Below are 16,453 nucleotides of genomic sequence, written 5' to 3' on the forward strand. Positions count from 1 at the left end.
ATGTCACAAAGTCAGCATCATTCGCTGCAGGATCATGCAGGAGGAGGGGCTGTCTGCTCAGAGAAAGCAGGCTGTTATCCAGATACTACTATTGTCTGCACGGTATCAGAAAAAACAAATATCTGTAGGCTGGAGACTCATGCTTTTTGTACAAAGGTCTTTTCTTACAAGTCTGACACAATCTATACACAGGTCTTTGTAAGTATGGAAATGTATTTCCATGTACCCACAAATGGCAAAATGCCTGGTAGAGATAAGAGATAGGTCTGAACCCACCCCTAATGTTCAAAGTTTAAACCCAGCTCCAGTCCTGAATTTTGCAAATGGCTCCCTGTAGTATCAATGGGATAATCCAAAAAAATCGCTGGATCAGTACACCACCAAGCTTTGGGTTATTGGAAAATCAGATTCAGATGTTATGGTGGGGTGTACACAACAAAGTCAAAAGCCATCTGTCTTCATATCCACCTTTTCTGCTGAGCTAGAGGTGATCTTTTTAAAAAATACAGACATCAAAATATGAACAAATATTTTACACTGACGTTTCTTAGTCTGCTACTGAAATTACTGAGGAATGAAAATACCATCCCCCAACATGAAATGTTCTAATGGGTTATCATGGCTAATTAATGTACTGTGTCCAATGAAAATAATGCAGCGGTGCATCAAAGTGAATTGACACATACTGTCTACTGTATTCATTCCAATCATATCACAACTGCATAGTTTATTTCGATATAAAACCACACCCAAATCCCTACAAAATGGAGCACAGAAAGTACCTCTAGTATTGTATCTATACCTTTGTTCCATGTGTGGAACTCCCACTCAAGTGTTGTCCCCAGAGCCAAATAAACCAATCATCCTTTTTTAATTAACTACAATTACTTTAGCTGCATGAGAACAATAACAACAAAACAGAACCAGATCAAGCTAGCACAATGAACAGGTCCAGAACCATTTCATTCTTGGCTTCAGTCTTTAGCTCCTGTTCCAACTGCAACCAGTGCCAATTGATCAAGTCTTTTGAAATGACTCCCAACCCACAATATTCCAGGCCTCAAAGGTGGCCACGCCCAGGGCCAAATTCATCTCTCGTGTAAAACTACTGACCTTAGTGGAGTTATATCAGCGATAAACCTGACTCCCAGTCATCACAATTCTTAAAGTTCCACAGCTGACAATGGACGGTTTACACCGAAATCTCAGGTAGCATATAGCCCTTAATATGATTATGTATCTTGCCATGAATCATAATCAGAAATGGTCTTTTCTGTGTTCCAAATCCACTTGTATTTCCAATTCACTGCCCATGAATGTGTGTGATTTGAGAGAGGTGATCTGAGAAGTATTAGGCTTCAAACACGTGCCTCTTTGCTCCTTTAACATTTCCAAAGTAGAATACTCTGCCACTGAGCCTTTAAAAATATCTCTGGCTCCTCTGCTTTAGAGGGAAGATACATATGCTGACGTTTGTGTTTTCCTAGACTAACAGGACATCAACAATAAAAACTGCTTGGATTAATATTGGCTAGGGGTAGGTTTTCAAAGGCTAATTCCCATTGAAAGCCCCACACCTCTTTGTGCCTTTAGAGAAATAACTTTCCGGGGGGAGATTTTTTAACAGACAATATACAGAAGAGCTTTTTTTTTCCCTGAACATGGTCAGTTTTAACACTGGATGTGTTATGTTATGATTAAGCCGTTTTGGTTTTAGCAAGGTGAAGGAAATGATTTTCAAAATATTAGCAGCAAATGAAGAAAGCCATCCCTTCCTAAGTGTGTGTGTCCTTCTGGAAAGGATTAAAGAAACCCTGTAAATGGGATTCCACAAAGGACTGTCTGTCAAAACTTTAAAATATCTTAGTTTTTAAACAGCATTCTTCTCTCTTTGTAATCTCTACGACCACGTTATAGTGTAATATTAATCTTCATAGGAAGTAATATTTTAGCTAGTGTGAACATTAAATTATCTAAGGACCTAGCTTGTAACTCATTTATATCCTTGAGGCATCATTTCTGCTAGCACCCTAATGGATTCACCTGCCCAAAAGCTTTTAAGCCTATTTTTTTAACGAATTTATTCTTCTATACAGTAATTCACTTAGGAGAGATTTCATCAAATGTAGCAATGCCATAGCTTGGTGTACAGCCAAGTTCATTCATGTTTATTCGTTTAAACAATCTGATGTTCCTTTTGTTTCTCTCTTTTGGGGACCTAGCTATTTATTCATCTAGCAAAATCTCATTCCTTTATCATGCAGCGTAAAAGGGTTACACTGTAAATAACAAACGTGTGTAAATTCTTCACAATAAATGCCATCTTTTCATTGCTTCAGCAATATCAATGGTGTAGACCCCTCACACTCCCTATTCTGGCAAAACAATAGGTACTGGTGTCAGTGGAAGAGTCACCTGAGTGTGGACTGGAGGATACAGCACTAAATGTGTTCCACTGGCTGTCATTAGATTTGCCTCCTGGGCTATACATTTCCATTATGGCAAATCAAATTGAATTTCCAGATCTCAACAGGCTAGTCCCGGAAATGTCTCATCCCAGAGGAAAAAAATAAAGCAATCCAGCACAGCTTGTTCATGTTGTAAACCACAGAGTCAAAGATCAAATTTACTAATGCTCTTTTTGGAAGCATGAATTGGGCCAGGACAACTTTGGCTCTGGTGTGGAGCTGCACCAGGTCTGAATTTGACTCACAATATGATGGGTTTTCAATGGCCATTCTGGCAAAGAAGTTAGTAGCTCATGGCCACAGAAAGAAAAGCATTTCATTAGATACCCTTTTTTGTCCAGAGTATCTCATGAGATCTAATGAGAGCTTTGGAGAGCCAGTGAATTTGAACAGGATTCAGAGTAGTGACTAGAACATTGGGCAATGTGTTTGCAGCAACTTATAATGCTTAATTGTGGGCCACTCCATGTTGAACTAACCAGAGTATCTTCAAAGCTCCTATATTCAAACCCAAGTACAGTGCATCACAGTAATCAGAGCTAGAGGTCATGATTTCATGGGTATTCAAAGCCAAGTGCTGGACAATCAGGATGAAGCTAAATCTCTTGAATAGCCACAGATGGAAGCAGGCCTTTCTGGGACTGTCATTAACTGGGTATCCAGTAGCAGAAAGAGCTCCAGAAGGACCCCCTTGTTTCTAACAATCACAGGTAATATGTCTTTGTTGGATGGTGATGTTTAGTATTAGCTAATCCTTCTAAACATTTTTCGCCTTCGTTCCAGCATCATCTCCAGCTTCCCTGGAGTTTAGCTTCAGTCAGTTCATGTTCATCCAAGCACTGATCTCACTTAGACTCCTGCACTATAGATACACTAACTAGCTATCTCCCGTGGAAAAGTTAGTGTCGAAAAGGCTCGGGTGCTTTTACCACCATGTCATCTACAACCCTGCACCAGCACTAGAGCAATGGTGGGAGAAGCTATGAAATTGTTAGCAGAGATACGGCCTTAAATCTCTGGGAGATGATGCTGACACTGGAAGTGAATTAAATGTATCGTTGAGTGTTCACATATTGCTGGCATCTCAGGCGATGGCATCTTCCAATCTCCCCTAGCATATTAGGCCATGGCGTCTTACAGTCTCCCCTAGCAGTTTTACAGATACTAAATACAAGCAGAACAGGAGGACTTGTGGCACCTTAGAGACTAACAAATTTATTTGAGCATAAGCTTTCGTGATGCTCAAATAAATTTGTTCATCTCTAAGGTGCCACAAGTACTCCTTTTCTTTTTGCGAATACAGACTAACATGGCTGCTACTCTGAAACCTAAATACAAACAGGAAGAAGATACCCAGGAGGGAGAGGGGTTATTTAGTTTAAGCTCCAATGTGGACACAAGAACAAATGGATATAAACTTGCCATCAACAAGTTTAGGCTTGAAAATTAGATGAAGGTTTCTAACCATCAGAGGAGTCAAGTTCTGAAACAGCCTTCCAAAGGGAGCAGTGGGGCACAAAACCTAACTGGCTTCAAGACTTATTTTGATAAGTTTATGGAGGGGATGGTATGATGAGACTGCCTACAATGGCATGTAGCCCATCTGTGATTGCTAGCAAATATCTCCAATCTCTGGTGATGGGATACTAGACAGGGAGGGCTCTGTGTTACAACAGAGAATTCTTTCCCAGGTGTCTGGCTAGTGGGTCTTGCCCACATCTTCAGGGTGTAAATGATCATCATAACTGAGGTCAGGAAGGAATTGTCCTGCTGGGTCAGATTGACAGAGACTGTTGGGGTTTTTCGCCTTCCTCTGCAGCATGGGGCATGGGTCACTTGCAAATTTAAACTACTGTAAATGGTAGATTCTCTGTAACTTGAAGCCTTTAAATTGAGGACTTCAGTAACTCAGCCAGAGGTTCTATTACACGATTGGGTGGCTGAGCTTCTGCGGCCTGCAATGTGCAGGAGGTCAGACTAGATGATCATGATCGTCCCTTCTGACCTTAAAGGCTATGTGTCTAAGACAAAGCCTTATGGAAGTCTGCAATTTACCCATCTTGACCATCAGTGACCAGTTTTAGAGGATTGTGTCACCAGAAAGAACAATACCGACAATGTTATTGTGATCTCTCTTTGTAACCTGTTTCTTTCAAGCCGGCTTGCCTCCCAGCTCTGCTCACTTCAGTCAATTCTACATGTTACATCTAAAATTATCTTCTTTGCCCACTGTTATGAACATCTTCCTCATCTTCCTATGTTGGCTTCCTATCTCATTTTGCATCAAATTCAAAATTCCCCTGATATATCTCACCTCTTGTCTCCTATTATACCCCATACTACACCCCCATACATTACATTCTACCAGCTCCACTGCATCTCATCTCCTTCTCCCACTGATGACTCCAGGCCGCTGTTTGGGCCACTCCTTTCTTCTGGAAGAGATCCTCATCTCTAATAGACTAAGAAACGTCTCTCTTACTGGTCCTGCCTCAATCCTCACTTCTCGTGGCTAGCTGTCCACCACTCACTGCACACCCTTCCTTGTCCTCCTGTTAACTGAGCTCAAATGACAACATGAAATAATTTAAAATGTAAATAAATCATTGAACTAAACAACGCATGTACCAGGCACTTTGCTAATGTGTCACATCTCTTTTGCCTGTATTTTGTGTATTTAAACTGGCAGCTCATCTTCCTACATGCCTGGAAAATGCCAAGCGCTATAGAAACACACAAAATTGACTGGGGGGGGATCTGACAGAGGTCTATAAAATTGTGACTGGTGTGGAGAAAGTAAATAAGGAAGTGTTATTTACTCCTTATAACACAAGAACTAGGGGTCACCAAATGAAATTAATAGGCAGGAGGTTTAAATCAAACAAAAGGAAGTATTTCTTCACACAACGCACAGTCTGCCTGTGGAACTCTTTACCAAATGATGTTGTGAAGGCCAATACTATAAGAGGGTTCAAAAAAGAACTAGATAAATTCGTGGAGGATAGGTCCATCAATGGCTATTCGCCAGGATGGGCAGGGATGGTGTCCCTAGCCTCTGTTTGCCAGAAGCTGGGAATGGGCAACGAGGATGGATCACTTGATGATTACCTCTTCCGTTCATTCCCTCTGGGGCACCTGGTATAGGCCACTGTCGGAAGACAGGATACTGGGCTAGATGGACCTTTGGTCTGACCCAGTACGGCCATTCTTATGTTCTAAATGTAATAATGAACAGCAAACAATGGTAGATGTTTCAATGCTTCATCGCATCATGGCAGAGCCCCTGATTCCCCAACGTTATTTGGAGCTTCATCCTGCACAGAAGAGGTGTAGATTGTGATGTGTACAAGGACCAGGTCAAAAGTGATGGGCAGGACCATGGATGCAGGAGAACTCAATCCTACTTTAATGAGAGTGCAGCTGCACAGTAAACACGATTCCTGCCTAGAACACAAGAAAAGTCTAAGAAGGGAGTATGTCGCTAACTGTCCTATTCTCATGATGAGGATGATGATTAAGCAGATTTCTAACTGTGGTTCAATTCAGAGTTCATTTTTTAAAAAATGTATAAAATAGGGCTGTTGATTAATTGCAGTTAACTCACGCGATTAACTCAAAAATTAATCCCAATTAATCGCAGTTTTAATCGCACTGTTAAACAATAGAATACCAATTGAAATGTATTAAATATTTTTGGATGTTTTTTACATTTTCAAATATATTGACTTCAATTACAACACAGAATACAAAGTGTACACTGCTCACTTTATATTATATTTACCTGTCTGTTCATTCCCTTTGGGGCACCTGCTATTAGCCACTGTCGGCAGACAGGATACTGGGCTTGATGGACCTCTGGTCTGACCCAGTATGGCCATTCTTATGTTCTTATGTTTATTTTTTATTTCAAATATTTGCACTGTAAAAAACAAAAGAGATAGTATTTTTCAATTCCCCATTACAAGTACTGTAGTGCAATCTCTTTATCATGAAAGTTGAAGTACTGTACGAGTACTGTAGTGCAATCTCTTTATCATGAATATAGAATTATGTAAAAAAAACCTGCATTCAAAAATAAAACAATGTAAAACTTTTGAGCCTACAAGTCCACTCAGTCCTACTTCTTGTTCAGCCAATCGCTCAGACAAACAACTTTGTTTACTTTGCAGGAGATAATGCTGCCCGCTTTTTGTTCACAATGTCACCTGAAAGTGAGAACAGGCATTCGCATGGCACTGTCGTAGCCAGCGTCGCAAGATATTTACATGATATTTGTAGTCAAAAATAAATAGAAAATTTACACTTTGTATTCTGTGCTGTAATTAAAATCAAATATATTTGAAAATGTAGAAAACATCCAAAAATATTTAAATAAATGGTATTCAATTATTGTTTAACAGCATGATTAATCATGCAATTAATCATGATTAATTTTTTTAATTGCTTGACAGCCCTAGTATAAAAATAAGGAAGGAACAAAAAGAGATTTTAAGATAGTAACTATTTTTCACACATTTATTGTGGGCATCACAGAAGAGATGAATTTTCAGGAGGGATTAACATGAGAAGAGGGCGTGGGCTTGGAAGATTAGACTAGACTTGTTCTATACAAAGGGGGATGCATGAAAGAAAGACATGGAGAGGTTCATGGGAGAAATGGATGAAGAGGGCATCAGAGCTGGCATTGCAAGCAGTGAGCAGGAGTCTGGGAGCAACACAGTAAGAGGCAAAGTGAGACAAGTAGGGAATAGCAAAATTATTTCCCTTGTCAGATCACGGTGAGCATTCTATAGGTAACTATTATAGTGCTGATTTCCTATCATGACTTTTGAGTCTCTGCCATGACTGGTCAGACTGAGAACGTTGCTTGGTTCTTCCACAAGGATACATGTACAGGGATGCTAGAACTAGGAGTGACTCTCTGGCTTGAAGTGGTTTCCACCATATACAGCGTTTGCAATTTGGTTCAATGGCTCTCAGCACCCCCACTATGCAAATTGTTCCAACACGACTCTACGTGTATAATACACACTTAGAGTCTGATGTTTCAGTTCTTACCCATGGAAGAATCCCTCTGAAGTCAGTGGAAGTTTTGTCTGAGTAATGATTGCAGATATGGCTTTTAGTGATGCCCTTCAATCATGAACTGGGAACAACAACAAAACATTTCCCAAAACCATTTTGGAATCTTTGACAATTGACTAAACAAAGCCAACGCAACCCCTCACCACCACCAGACATTGGTACAATATAGGGTACTGAGGCCTGCCTCTGCTTTGTTTGCACATCCAGAATTCCTTCTGACTTCTGTGAGAGTTTGGAACACATGATTAGTACATCGGACAGCAGTACTGAAAATCCCTGCAGAGCCTTCAGGAAGCAAGATTAAGGATCAATCTGTACTTCCCCAATAGCAAAACTCCAACTGATACAACGAAAACAGAGCTGGTGGCAGGTCCAAAAGATCAGGGGGGAAAAAGCTGGAGATGCTATCAAGGGTGGTTTTGGTTCATTTTTTGTTTGATAATTTTGCAATGAGCATTCATTATGTTCACTAAGAGCCCTGGAGGCTTGAAGCTGCAAAATGTTTCTTTACCAATTTTTCCCTTTCACTCATTCACTAATGTAGAGTTTATCTTATGAGCTGTGTTATTGTTATAAAGACATAGACACAGACACCTCCTGTTAGGTTGTAGACTCTTCTGGGGCAGGAAATGTACACACCTCACAACATACAGAGCCACGACTATTTGCATAATTTGCTCCCCGACACCCGAGGGGAAGAGTAAGGGACAGAAACAAAGTTCAAGTTCTAGGTCTGCCAACTTTGGCTATGTTCTTTTTGCCTTTAATTTGGTCACAAAAACAGCACTGGTACGAATGGATATGCATGTGGAGAGAATTGGGCACCTTCCATATCTGGCGCTCTCTTTCTTTGTTCTTGATTATGTTGTCCTAAGACAACAGGAAATAGTGAAAGCTATAACACACTGTGGATTTAGAGGCAAACATCTCAGTCAGTTCATAGAATATCAGGGTTAGAAGAGACCTCAAGAGGTCATCGAGTCCAACCCCCTGCTCCAAAGTAGGACAAATCCCCCAGAGCCCTAAATGACCACCTCAAGGACTGAATTCACAACCCTGGGTTTAGCAGGCCAATGCTCAAACCACTGAGCTATGCCTCCCCCCAAACTAGTTCTTCTAGTTTCTTTCTTTACTCAAAATTGGATAGTGCACTATTGTTGCTGGGTACACATTTGCATATCATTTGTATTAAAGTAGCACCTTAAAGCCCCACCCAAGATTGGCTCCCCTTTGTGCTAGGCAATATACACACTCACTTAGCAGAGACAGTCCCTGCCTTGAACAGTTTACAATCTAGACAGAAAAAGGGTGGAGGGAAAACAGAGGCAAAGTGAACTGCCCAAAATTCCACAGAAGGTTTGTGACGGATAGAAACAGAACATCGGTTTCTGGACTTCCAGTCCAATGCCCTTGCTACTAGACCACACTGCCTCTCGATAATTTGACACACCAGTAAGCAGTTGGGCACTGAAGGAGTCACACATCCCTTTATGGCATTTTAAAAAATAACTTTTGAAATATTTAAGCCCTTGTAGCTCTGAAGTGCTTGCAAGTGTTGCAACACTGGCTGAAATAATGTCTAGCAACGTTCCTGCAGTGAGAGCCTTTAACAAGTTTTCACACCCGCTTGTCAACCCATCCTTCATCAATTAAGATCTTGCACTAGGAACTGGCCAGTTTCCAAGATACCTGAGCATTGCTTGCTCCCCAATAAAAGCCCAAAGAAATGGAACCTCGTTGGAGCTCACCTCGATTTCTGCCTTTTATCTCTTCCCATGGGATGCTGCAGAATGGAACCAACTCACACCATTGGATCCTATGTGGCCCGAATAAATACATTTCTGCCAAAAACAAAGTGTGTGTGTGTGTGGGGGGGGCTTTTGTGTCTGTAAGTGACGTTTTTGAGTCAGACTCTGTGGCCTTTGGTGGAGGGCGTTGGTCTTGTGAAAGAATCAAAATGGTCGAATACACCAAGGAGGTTACCCTCCTTCCTACAGTTTATGTGAAGCTCTGTCTAGTCTTTATGCTCAGCCGCTGTTCATCGCTGTATCTCCGAGGGAAACAATATGCAAGATCAAAGCACCCAGATCCCCTTTGCAGGAAAACCATCCTGCAAATGGATGCAAATAGCCAGCTGAAGGTCCCCGGGAATTGCGATTAACTCTTTGACTCCTGATCTCTTTGATAATATTGTTCTCAGAGATCTATTAATAGCACCGAGAGGTGCTGGCTCTCTCTCATCATGGCGCTCTTTAGGTCTCCACATTTTTTAATTCACTCTTGGCTTGTTGCCCTTCCGATCCCCCTCCCCCACATCAGTTTTTTGCTCTGGATGCAAGATGTAATTTCTCTCTCTACGTGCGCTGGGGCTCTCCGAGGCATCGTGCTGGCTGCCCGGGTCCCCTCCCTCTTTTGTTCTGCTTCACATCAGTGGCTGACTCTCCCCAGGACTATCACCTTAGCAAGAACCGCTGTCGTTTCAGCGCCAAGCACACGAACCCCCCGCCCCCGCCCCCGAGACATCTTTTAATTAACTGCCATCCCCTCCGCCCCCCCCCCACCCTGCGTGGATCCAGGAGAGGAAAAGGGGCAATAAAGCCGCTGATCTCCCCAAGACAGATCTGACACCACCCCCGCCCCCCAGAAACCCACTGCGATTATTTCCAACCGAGCGATCACTCACACACACACACACAGCGCGGGGTGCGGGCTTGGGGGGGGGGGAGAATTAGAGGGGAGGGGAGGGGAACGGAACACTCCCTTTCCCCTGCCCGCCGCTCAGTGGGGGGCTCCCTCCAGCAGAGCCGCTCTCGATCCGGATTCCGATCAGTATGAACCCTGCTTCGTTGCCATGCTGTAATATGCCCTCGCCCTGAAATCAACCAGCCGCCATAACCGACCATCTATCCCCACCCCCCAGGATCCCGGATTGCTCAGCGCCCTGGCGGAGCAGCAATGCCCCCTCTCCGCCCTGTGGTTCCCGGGTAACCCCTCACCCCACTCCCGGGCCCTGGGCTCCGCTTACCGTTATGTGGGGGATGCTCTTCTTGCCCTGGTAAGACATGCTGCCTCCTGCGAGCCCTGCGCGCACCGCGCACCCCGGGAAGAGCACAATGCAGAGATACGGGGAAGGGGGGCGGGAGAGCTATTCAATGGAGGCAGCGTTTCCTTCCCGGGAAAGGCAAATCTAGCCCCCCTCGTTTCGGTTGCAATAACCCAGGGGCGCGCCACCCCGAGGGAGTTGGCCAGAGCTCCGTGCAGCGGCTGCAGCAGCGCCCTCCCGGCTGCAAAGCTGAGCAGGATTCGCTCGGCGCAACCCAGGAAGCGTTTCCTTTCCCTTCTCCCCCTCCCCAACCCATCAATCCATCTGTGGCCTCCAATACCGGGGCTGGAAAACGCCGTTCCCCCCCACCTAGCAGCGGGCCCATCCCCAACGCCTGCTCTCCCACAGACCGCTTCTCGGGCTGTATTTCTACCAGGGCTGGGACAAAGCCCCGCCGCGTGAATGTCCCCTCCCTGTCTGCACAGATAACGGGCGGGAGACCCACGGGCAGCACATCGCAGCGCAGATGGGCGAGAACAGGTGGGATTCACGTGGGTCTCCCTCATTGCAGAGAACACAGCAGACTGCTGACTGAAGCCTCTCCTTTCCCCATATTTCACCTACATCGTTCCCTTGCTGGCTGCTGAAGGCTCCTCAGGGGACCAGAGTAAGGGAAGTCAAGGCTCAGACACTGACCCAAAAGTTTAAATCCTTCCGGAAGCCCTTCCATAAAATGAGTTCTGGAACCAGGCCAGCGCTAAATTGCACCGAGTCATTTTTAAAATCAGGACACATCCCTGACACTTTATCACTCTTCCACTGAAATCTGGCTTCCGTGCTTCAAAGTTCCAGCCGGGGGTGGAGGTGGGTGTGTACAGAATGGGTATGGCTGCAGGTTCTCCTCCCCTCTTCCCACGCCATTGTCTAAATATAGATTATGGGATGATTTCAAACCTTTCCCCCCAATTCAGGAGAAGCCAACCCATTACTAATCTGGAATCACATAAATACATAATTCCTGGGCAAGTTTAGAGCACATGTTGTTGCCTGATGTGTGCAATTTTAAATAGGAGGCAGAACTCAGGAGGGAAGAGTACAAAGCACATGCAATGAGGCACCGTCACTGTGCAGGGAGGGTTATCATTTTGACATAAAGTTGAGGTAATTAATAGGAAATAGACAGGGAAGGGAAGACTGCAGCACAGCTGGCTACACCTAGGGCCTGATGGAAGCCCTTTGCAGTCAACCAGACCCCTATACAGTATTAAGTGATTCCAGTTTCTCAAGTCACATATTTCATCTGGCACAAACTACATCTAATGACCAGTACCATCTTTATGGTCTGTCCTATGTCTACACACCAGGAAAGTGTACCAGATCCTGGCTCAAGACAAACAAAAAAGATTTCCGCTCCTAGGTTGTAAAAAAAGAAAAAGAAAAAAAAAGAAATCTTATTGACAAATATTCTGGCTGTGTGTGTTAAAAGCCAAATGGAGTGAAAAGTGGAAGGGATTTATTTTTGCTTGTTTGGAGTGTGTGTGCATGGGAAGCAAATGTGTTCAGAGAGCCACTTACCAAAGTGAGAAAAGAACTGCAAAGGTCTATTTATTTAGAGAGGGAAAAACGCTATGAACTCCCAGGAAAGCCAGTCCCCTGTGTGTTGTGATGTAGAGGTGTCTTATTTATGACCTCTGCCACAGGCTTGTATGCTACAGACGTGGAACTGCCCAGACTGCAAGAAGCTACTGGCTAGAGAACCCAGCTGCATTTCTAATTTCCTAATTTATCTTGGTATAGTCTTTGTCCTGCTCCGGGGGGGGGGGGGGGGGATTGAAAATCGCTTACAGCCACGGAAACAGAGGTCAACCAAGTCAGGAATCAGGCCATTATCCAGTGCTTAGCTCCGCAGTCCAGAGATTAGACAATTATCGTCGTTTTAAAGAAAATGCCTGAGCTTTGGGACCCCATTCTGTTTGCTTACAGCTATAAACAATCTGCTAAGGATACAATGAAACCCCGTGAGGACCCAGGTGGCTTGAGATCAGCATTAACCGAACAAATCTCACAAGATAGACAGGACGGGGAGAGAGGTGGAGTTGGTGTATGTAGAGGTGGGTGGGTGCGATTGACTCATCAGGGCTTTTGCAGCGATAGGAAAAGTGAAACTGACGGCTCCCAGGTTAGGAGAGGCCCCTCAGCTCAGAGATTTCAGTTTAGGACTGAGCACCCTGCTTTGCTGTGCTGGATGGCGCCATTCAATACAGCCTTGTGGGATCTGCGCCAGTGTGGTTGTAGGTTCTGAATACGGTGCCTCTTAAAGAGCCATAAAGGTCTTAGAACATTAAAGAGAGAGAGAGAGAGAGAGAGAGTGTGTGTGTGTGTGTGTGTTTTCCCAACCACAATGTGCAGGAGCCCTTTGTAAGAAATATTTCCCAGGGACAAACTGCCACGACCTTTGATTTTTTTTGTTTTGATTATTTAGATTTTTAAAAAGAAGCGGAAGGAGTGACGTCCCAGGCTTCGGAAGATGCGCTATGCCTGAGCCCTACTCGGGCTGCAGTAACAGCATCCTGGTGTATTTATTCTGCACACAGGGGACCTGCAGTGCCAAGCCTAAGCTGGGATACATGGCAGTTATGCTCAAACGCGTGATCCCTGCAATAGCCCTGGACCTACCGGCAAGCCGCAGTAAAGCTCTGCGGCAGGGCTTGGGCTGCATCGCTTGGGAAGCCAGCACCCTTCGCTGCTGCAGTTGTGACGCTCCTGATGCCTAGGGCTCCTGAGCGCTGTAGCCATGAATGGGTTCTCTCCCCCTGCCGGCGCTCGGTCCCGAGACCCTGCCACCCCCTGGCCCCTTACCTTCCCATTGTCCTGGCCCTGCAGCAGCTCTTTCCCCGCCGGGTATCTGATCTCGATGCCCGGGGTCTTGTCGTCCCGGTCCCCGGGGGAGCTGACCACGGAGCCGGAGACCTCGCTGACATCGCTGGCGGTCTCACTGTAATTGTCCCCGGCATCCAGCATCATGTCGTGTCTGCTACCGCTGCGCGGGGTCCGGGAGCCCTTCTTCCCCACGCTGTAGGCGTCGAAGTCGATGGTTTTGTTCTCGTAGGCCCCCTCCACCGAGGCGAACATGCCCCCGTATTTCTGCCGAGGGGTCTGAGCCGTGGTGCCCGGCCTGGCCAGATACACTGGCAGGTCATCTTCCTTGTTCCAGTTCCTCTTTCTCTCGGCCATGCTCTCTCTCTGCCCGGCTCTCTCCCTCCCCCCAGCGCCTCTGCACTTGCCACTACCGGGATCGGCGGCTGGCGACCATAAACCCGCGTGAAGGGATGCAGCAGCGCAGTGGCAGAGCTGGGGTTGGCTGGTGGGATCCGGGAGACGCAAGCCCCCCACCCGCGAAGAGAAATCTCACGGGGGGTTTCCAACCAGGCCGGTGAGTTAGTAGGCAGCACGTGAACTAAAGTACAAAGGGAACGAGGGAGAGGATGGCAGCGCTAGGCGACTGGAAAGCCCTGGGCGAATAGGAAAAGCACCGCACTAGCCCGCCAGTAGAAAGAGCGATCCGGAGGGAGGGTGTACTCACACCCCCACCCTGGGCAAAGCGGGCCCTTCCTGGCTACTCCTCCTGCCCCGCAGCAAAGATTGCGGATCCCCTGCGGCTGCCTGGCTCGCAGCGAAGCGCTGGGAATGGAGTTGCGTCCACCGACCCACCCACTCGCATTACCCGCCGTCTCCGGGGGAAGACACCGCGGTGCTGGCGCACTTGGAGAGGCGAGGGCTTCCCAGCGAGGGGGGGGGGGGTGCGCAATGGGCACGTCCACACCGCAAAGCACCTGCTGGCTCCTTCTTCTTTCACAGGATCTGGACTGGGTGCCAGATCTCGCCGGGAAGCCTCGGTCTATGTAGCAACTTTGGGTTGGCTGCTGCTCCCTCCCCCCACAGCAGAAGTTGGTCAGGGGCGGCAGCGAAGACCGGCCTTCTGTGGCAATAGGTGCAGAGCGGGGGGGGGGAACCCACGCACAGCTCCTGGTTCCTGAGCAGGAAGGGGAAAATCCGCTGCTCCTTACGGCCGCTTCCCTGCTTCTCTCTGGTGCCTGCAGCAGCAGCTGCAAAAGAAGGAGTGGGGGCGCGATATCCGTGAGCCCGGCCGCCGCTCGATCTCCAGTCTAGCCTCAGCCCGGAGGGCGGCGGTGGGTGAGGCCGAAGCGTGCCGGGGAGCTAACCGCTCCGCTACCGCTGCCCGCCTCTGACACGGAAGTAATAGCGCCCGGCGCTGGTGCGAGCTGCACTGCAAATCCTCCCCGCCAGCAGGCCTCTGCAGGGAGCGGCCGGGACGCTGCGCCAGGAGACTGCGCCTGCAAAACTGCCCCGGGGAAGTGGGCGGGGCGGGGAGGGGAGCGGACAAAAGACTGGAGCGTTAGGAGCAGAATAATGCACGACCGCTGCCCCGGGCTTCCCGCTGTCTGCAGCCACAGCCGGGAGAGCGCCTGGCTGGGAGCTGTCCCTTCAGCACCGGAATGACCAGCCCTGCCGCTAGCCCCAGGCCTGCGCACGGAAAGGTTGACAGCCCAGTTGGCAGAGAAATCGACTTTGGATAGAATCGCACTGCAGTAAAGTACTTTCCCTAAACGAGCGTCTGCTCTTAAGCCATGCAGGAGTCTGAGTGAAAGAAAACAACAGAAAATACAACACTGGGCTTGCAAACAGGTACACGTACACACATACACATATTTTAAAACTTATATAAAATATTTTAATGGAGTTGCGCCTTCTTATACCAAGGATGAATTGGGTCATAATATTTAAATCAGGGCTAATCGTTTATTCCGATAACGATTTTTTAACTGCCCTTGTAGTCAACAAAGAGTGAATTGTGACCCGGATTTCCAAAACAAATTAGGGGTCATATTTGTAAAGCAGGGCAAGCTGAGCGACTGTCACTGCTTTATGTGGATTGGTTCAGAAAGTCTAGCTTTTATATCCGTAGGTAGATTTCAATTCCATGTGGTTTAAGGCAAGTAACTTAAAACAATGATATTTTTCTGACAGTTAAAGCTGTTTTCATAAACCTTGGAAATGCCCTTTGTACCGCAGCAGTTGCCTAAGGGGTATTCTCTATGCTCTGCAATAATACACTTGCGCAAAATGCTGCTGAGATTGATTAATAGGCTAAGTGAAGCTGAAGCATTTAAATCAATCAGAAAAACTATGGATTGTTGGTATACAAGGAAACAATAGAGATGTTTGCTATTATACAACAACCACAATACACTCACCCTTTAATTGTCTAAGGCCCTTACAGCCATTCCTGGTGGGGCACAAACTGAAAGCAATTGAAGATCAAACGTTCGACAGGCCACAGGAGAAGTGGAAGAGTAGGGGTGAAACAATGCCCCCACCCCATTGAAGTCAATGGTAGAAATCCCCTAGGAGTCTGGGAAGGAAGTTAGTTCAGGAAACTAACTTTCTCATACATACATTTCCACAGATTGAGAATGTATATGAAGTAGTGATATAACATACCAATTCCAGATATAACATTTCAAAGGAATTTCTCTCCTGAGCACACTGATTTTTGCTCTCTTGGACTTATCGGTAACACTGGAAAATTGGGTAGATTGTTTGTATAACTGGGGCTGGAATGTTAACTACTGATAGTGACCTGATGGTTGGTTGACTGACTGTGACAATCACAGGGGGAAGGAGTGAGATAGTTAGACATACATACTCCTATCTTTTCAGAGCTGGCTTTAATAGGAGTTGCATCATCTATTAATGCCCCATGCTATAAAATATACATCCTGTAAGGATTTCATGGGTTTGTGAGGAAATCATTAAAATTATTTCTAGGCTGTGA

At 46.1% G+C, this 16,453-nt stretch overlaps 1 protein-coding gene across 3 annotated transcripts in view; it reads right to left on the minus strand.

Moving 5' to 3' along the window:
- The window catches only part of CRMP1 (collapsin response mediator protein 1), a 59,752-nt gene extending 44,889 nt beyond the window's left edge, over positions 1 to 14,863 (minus strand). The window contains exons 1-2 of one of the 3 annotated variants that reach the window (XM_074951700.1): positions 10,579 to 10,890; positions 6,250 to 6,387 (exon numbers count right to left, since the gene is read on the minus strand). In XM_074951700.1, the coding sequence (XP_074807801.1) occupies positions 6,250 to 6,261 (12 nt within the window). In that variant the 5' untranslated portion in view covers positions 6,262 to 6,387; positions 10,579 to 10,890. Of the gene's footprint in view, positions 1 to 6,249; positions 6,388 to 10,578; positions 10,891 to 13,455 lie in introns of those variants that run through there. The other 2 variants (XM_074951697.1, XM_074951698.1) reach the window with 2 other exon arrangements.
- Positions 14,864 to 16,453: the final 1,590 nt, after the last annotated feature.

Source organism: Natator depressus, chromosome 4, assembly GCF_965152275.1.
Source record: "Natator depressus isolate rNatDep1 chromosome 4, rNatDep2.hap1, whole genome shotgun sequence".
NCBI classification, from domain to species: domain Eukaryota; kingdom Metazoa; phylum Chordata; order Testudines; family Cheloniidae; genus Natator; species Natator depressus.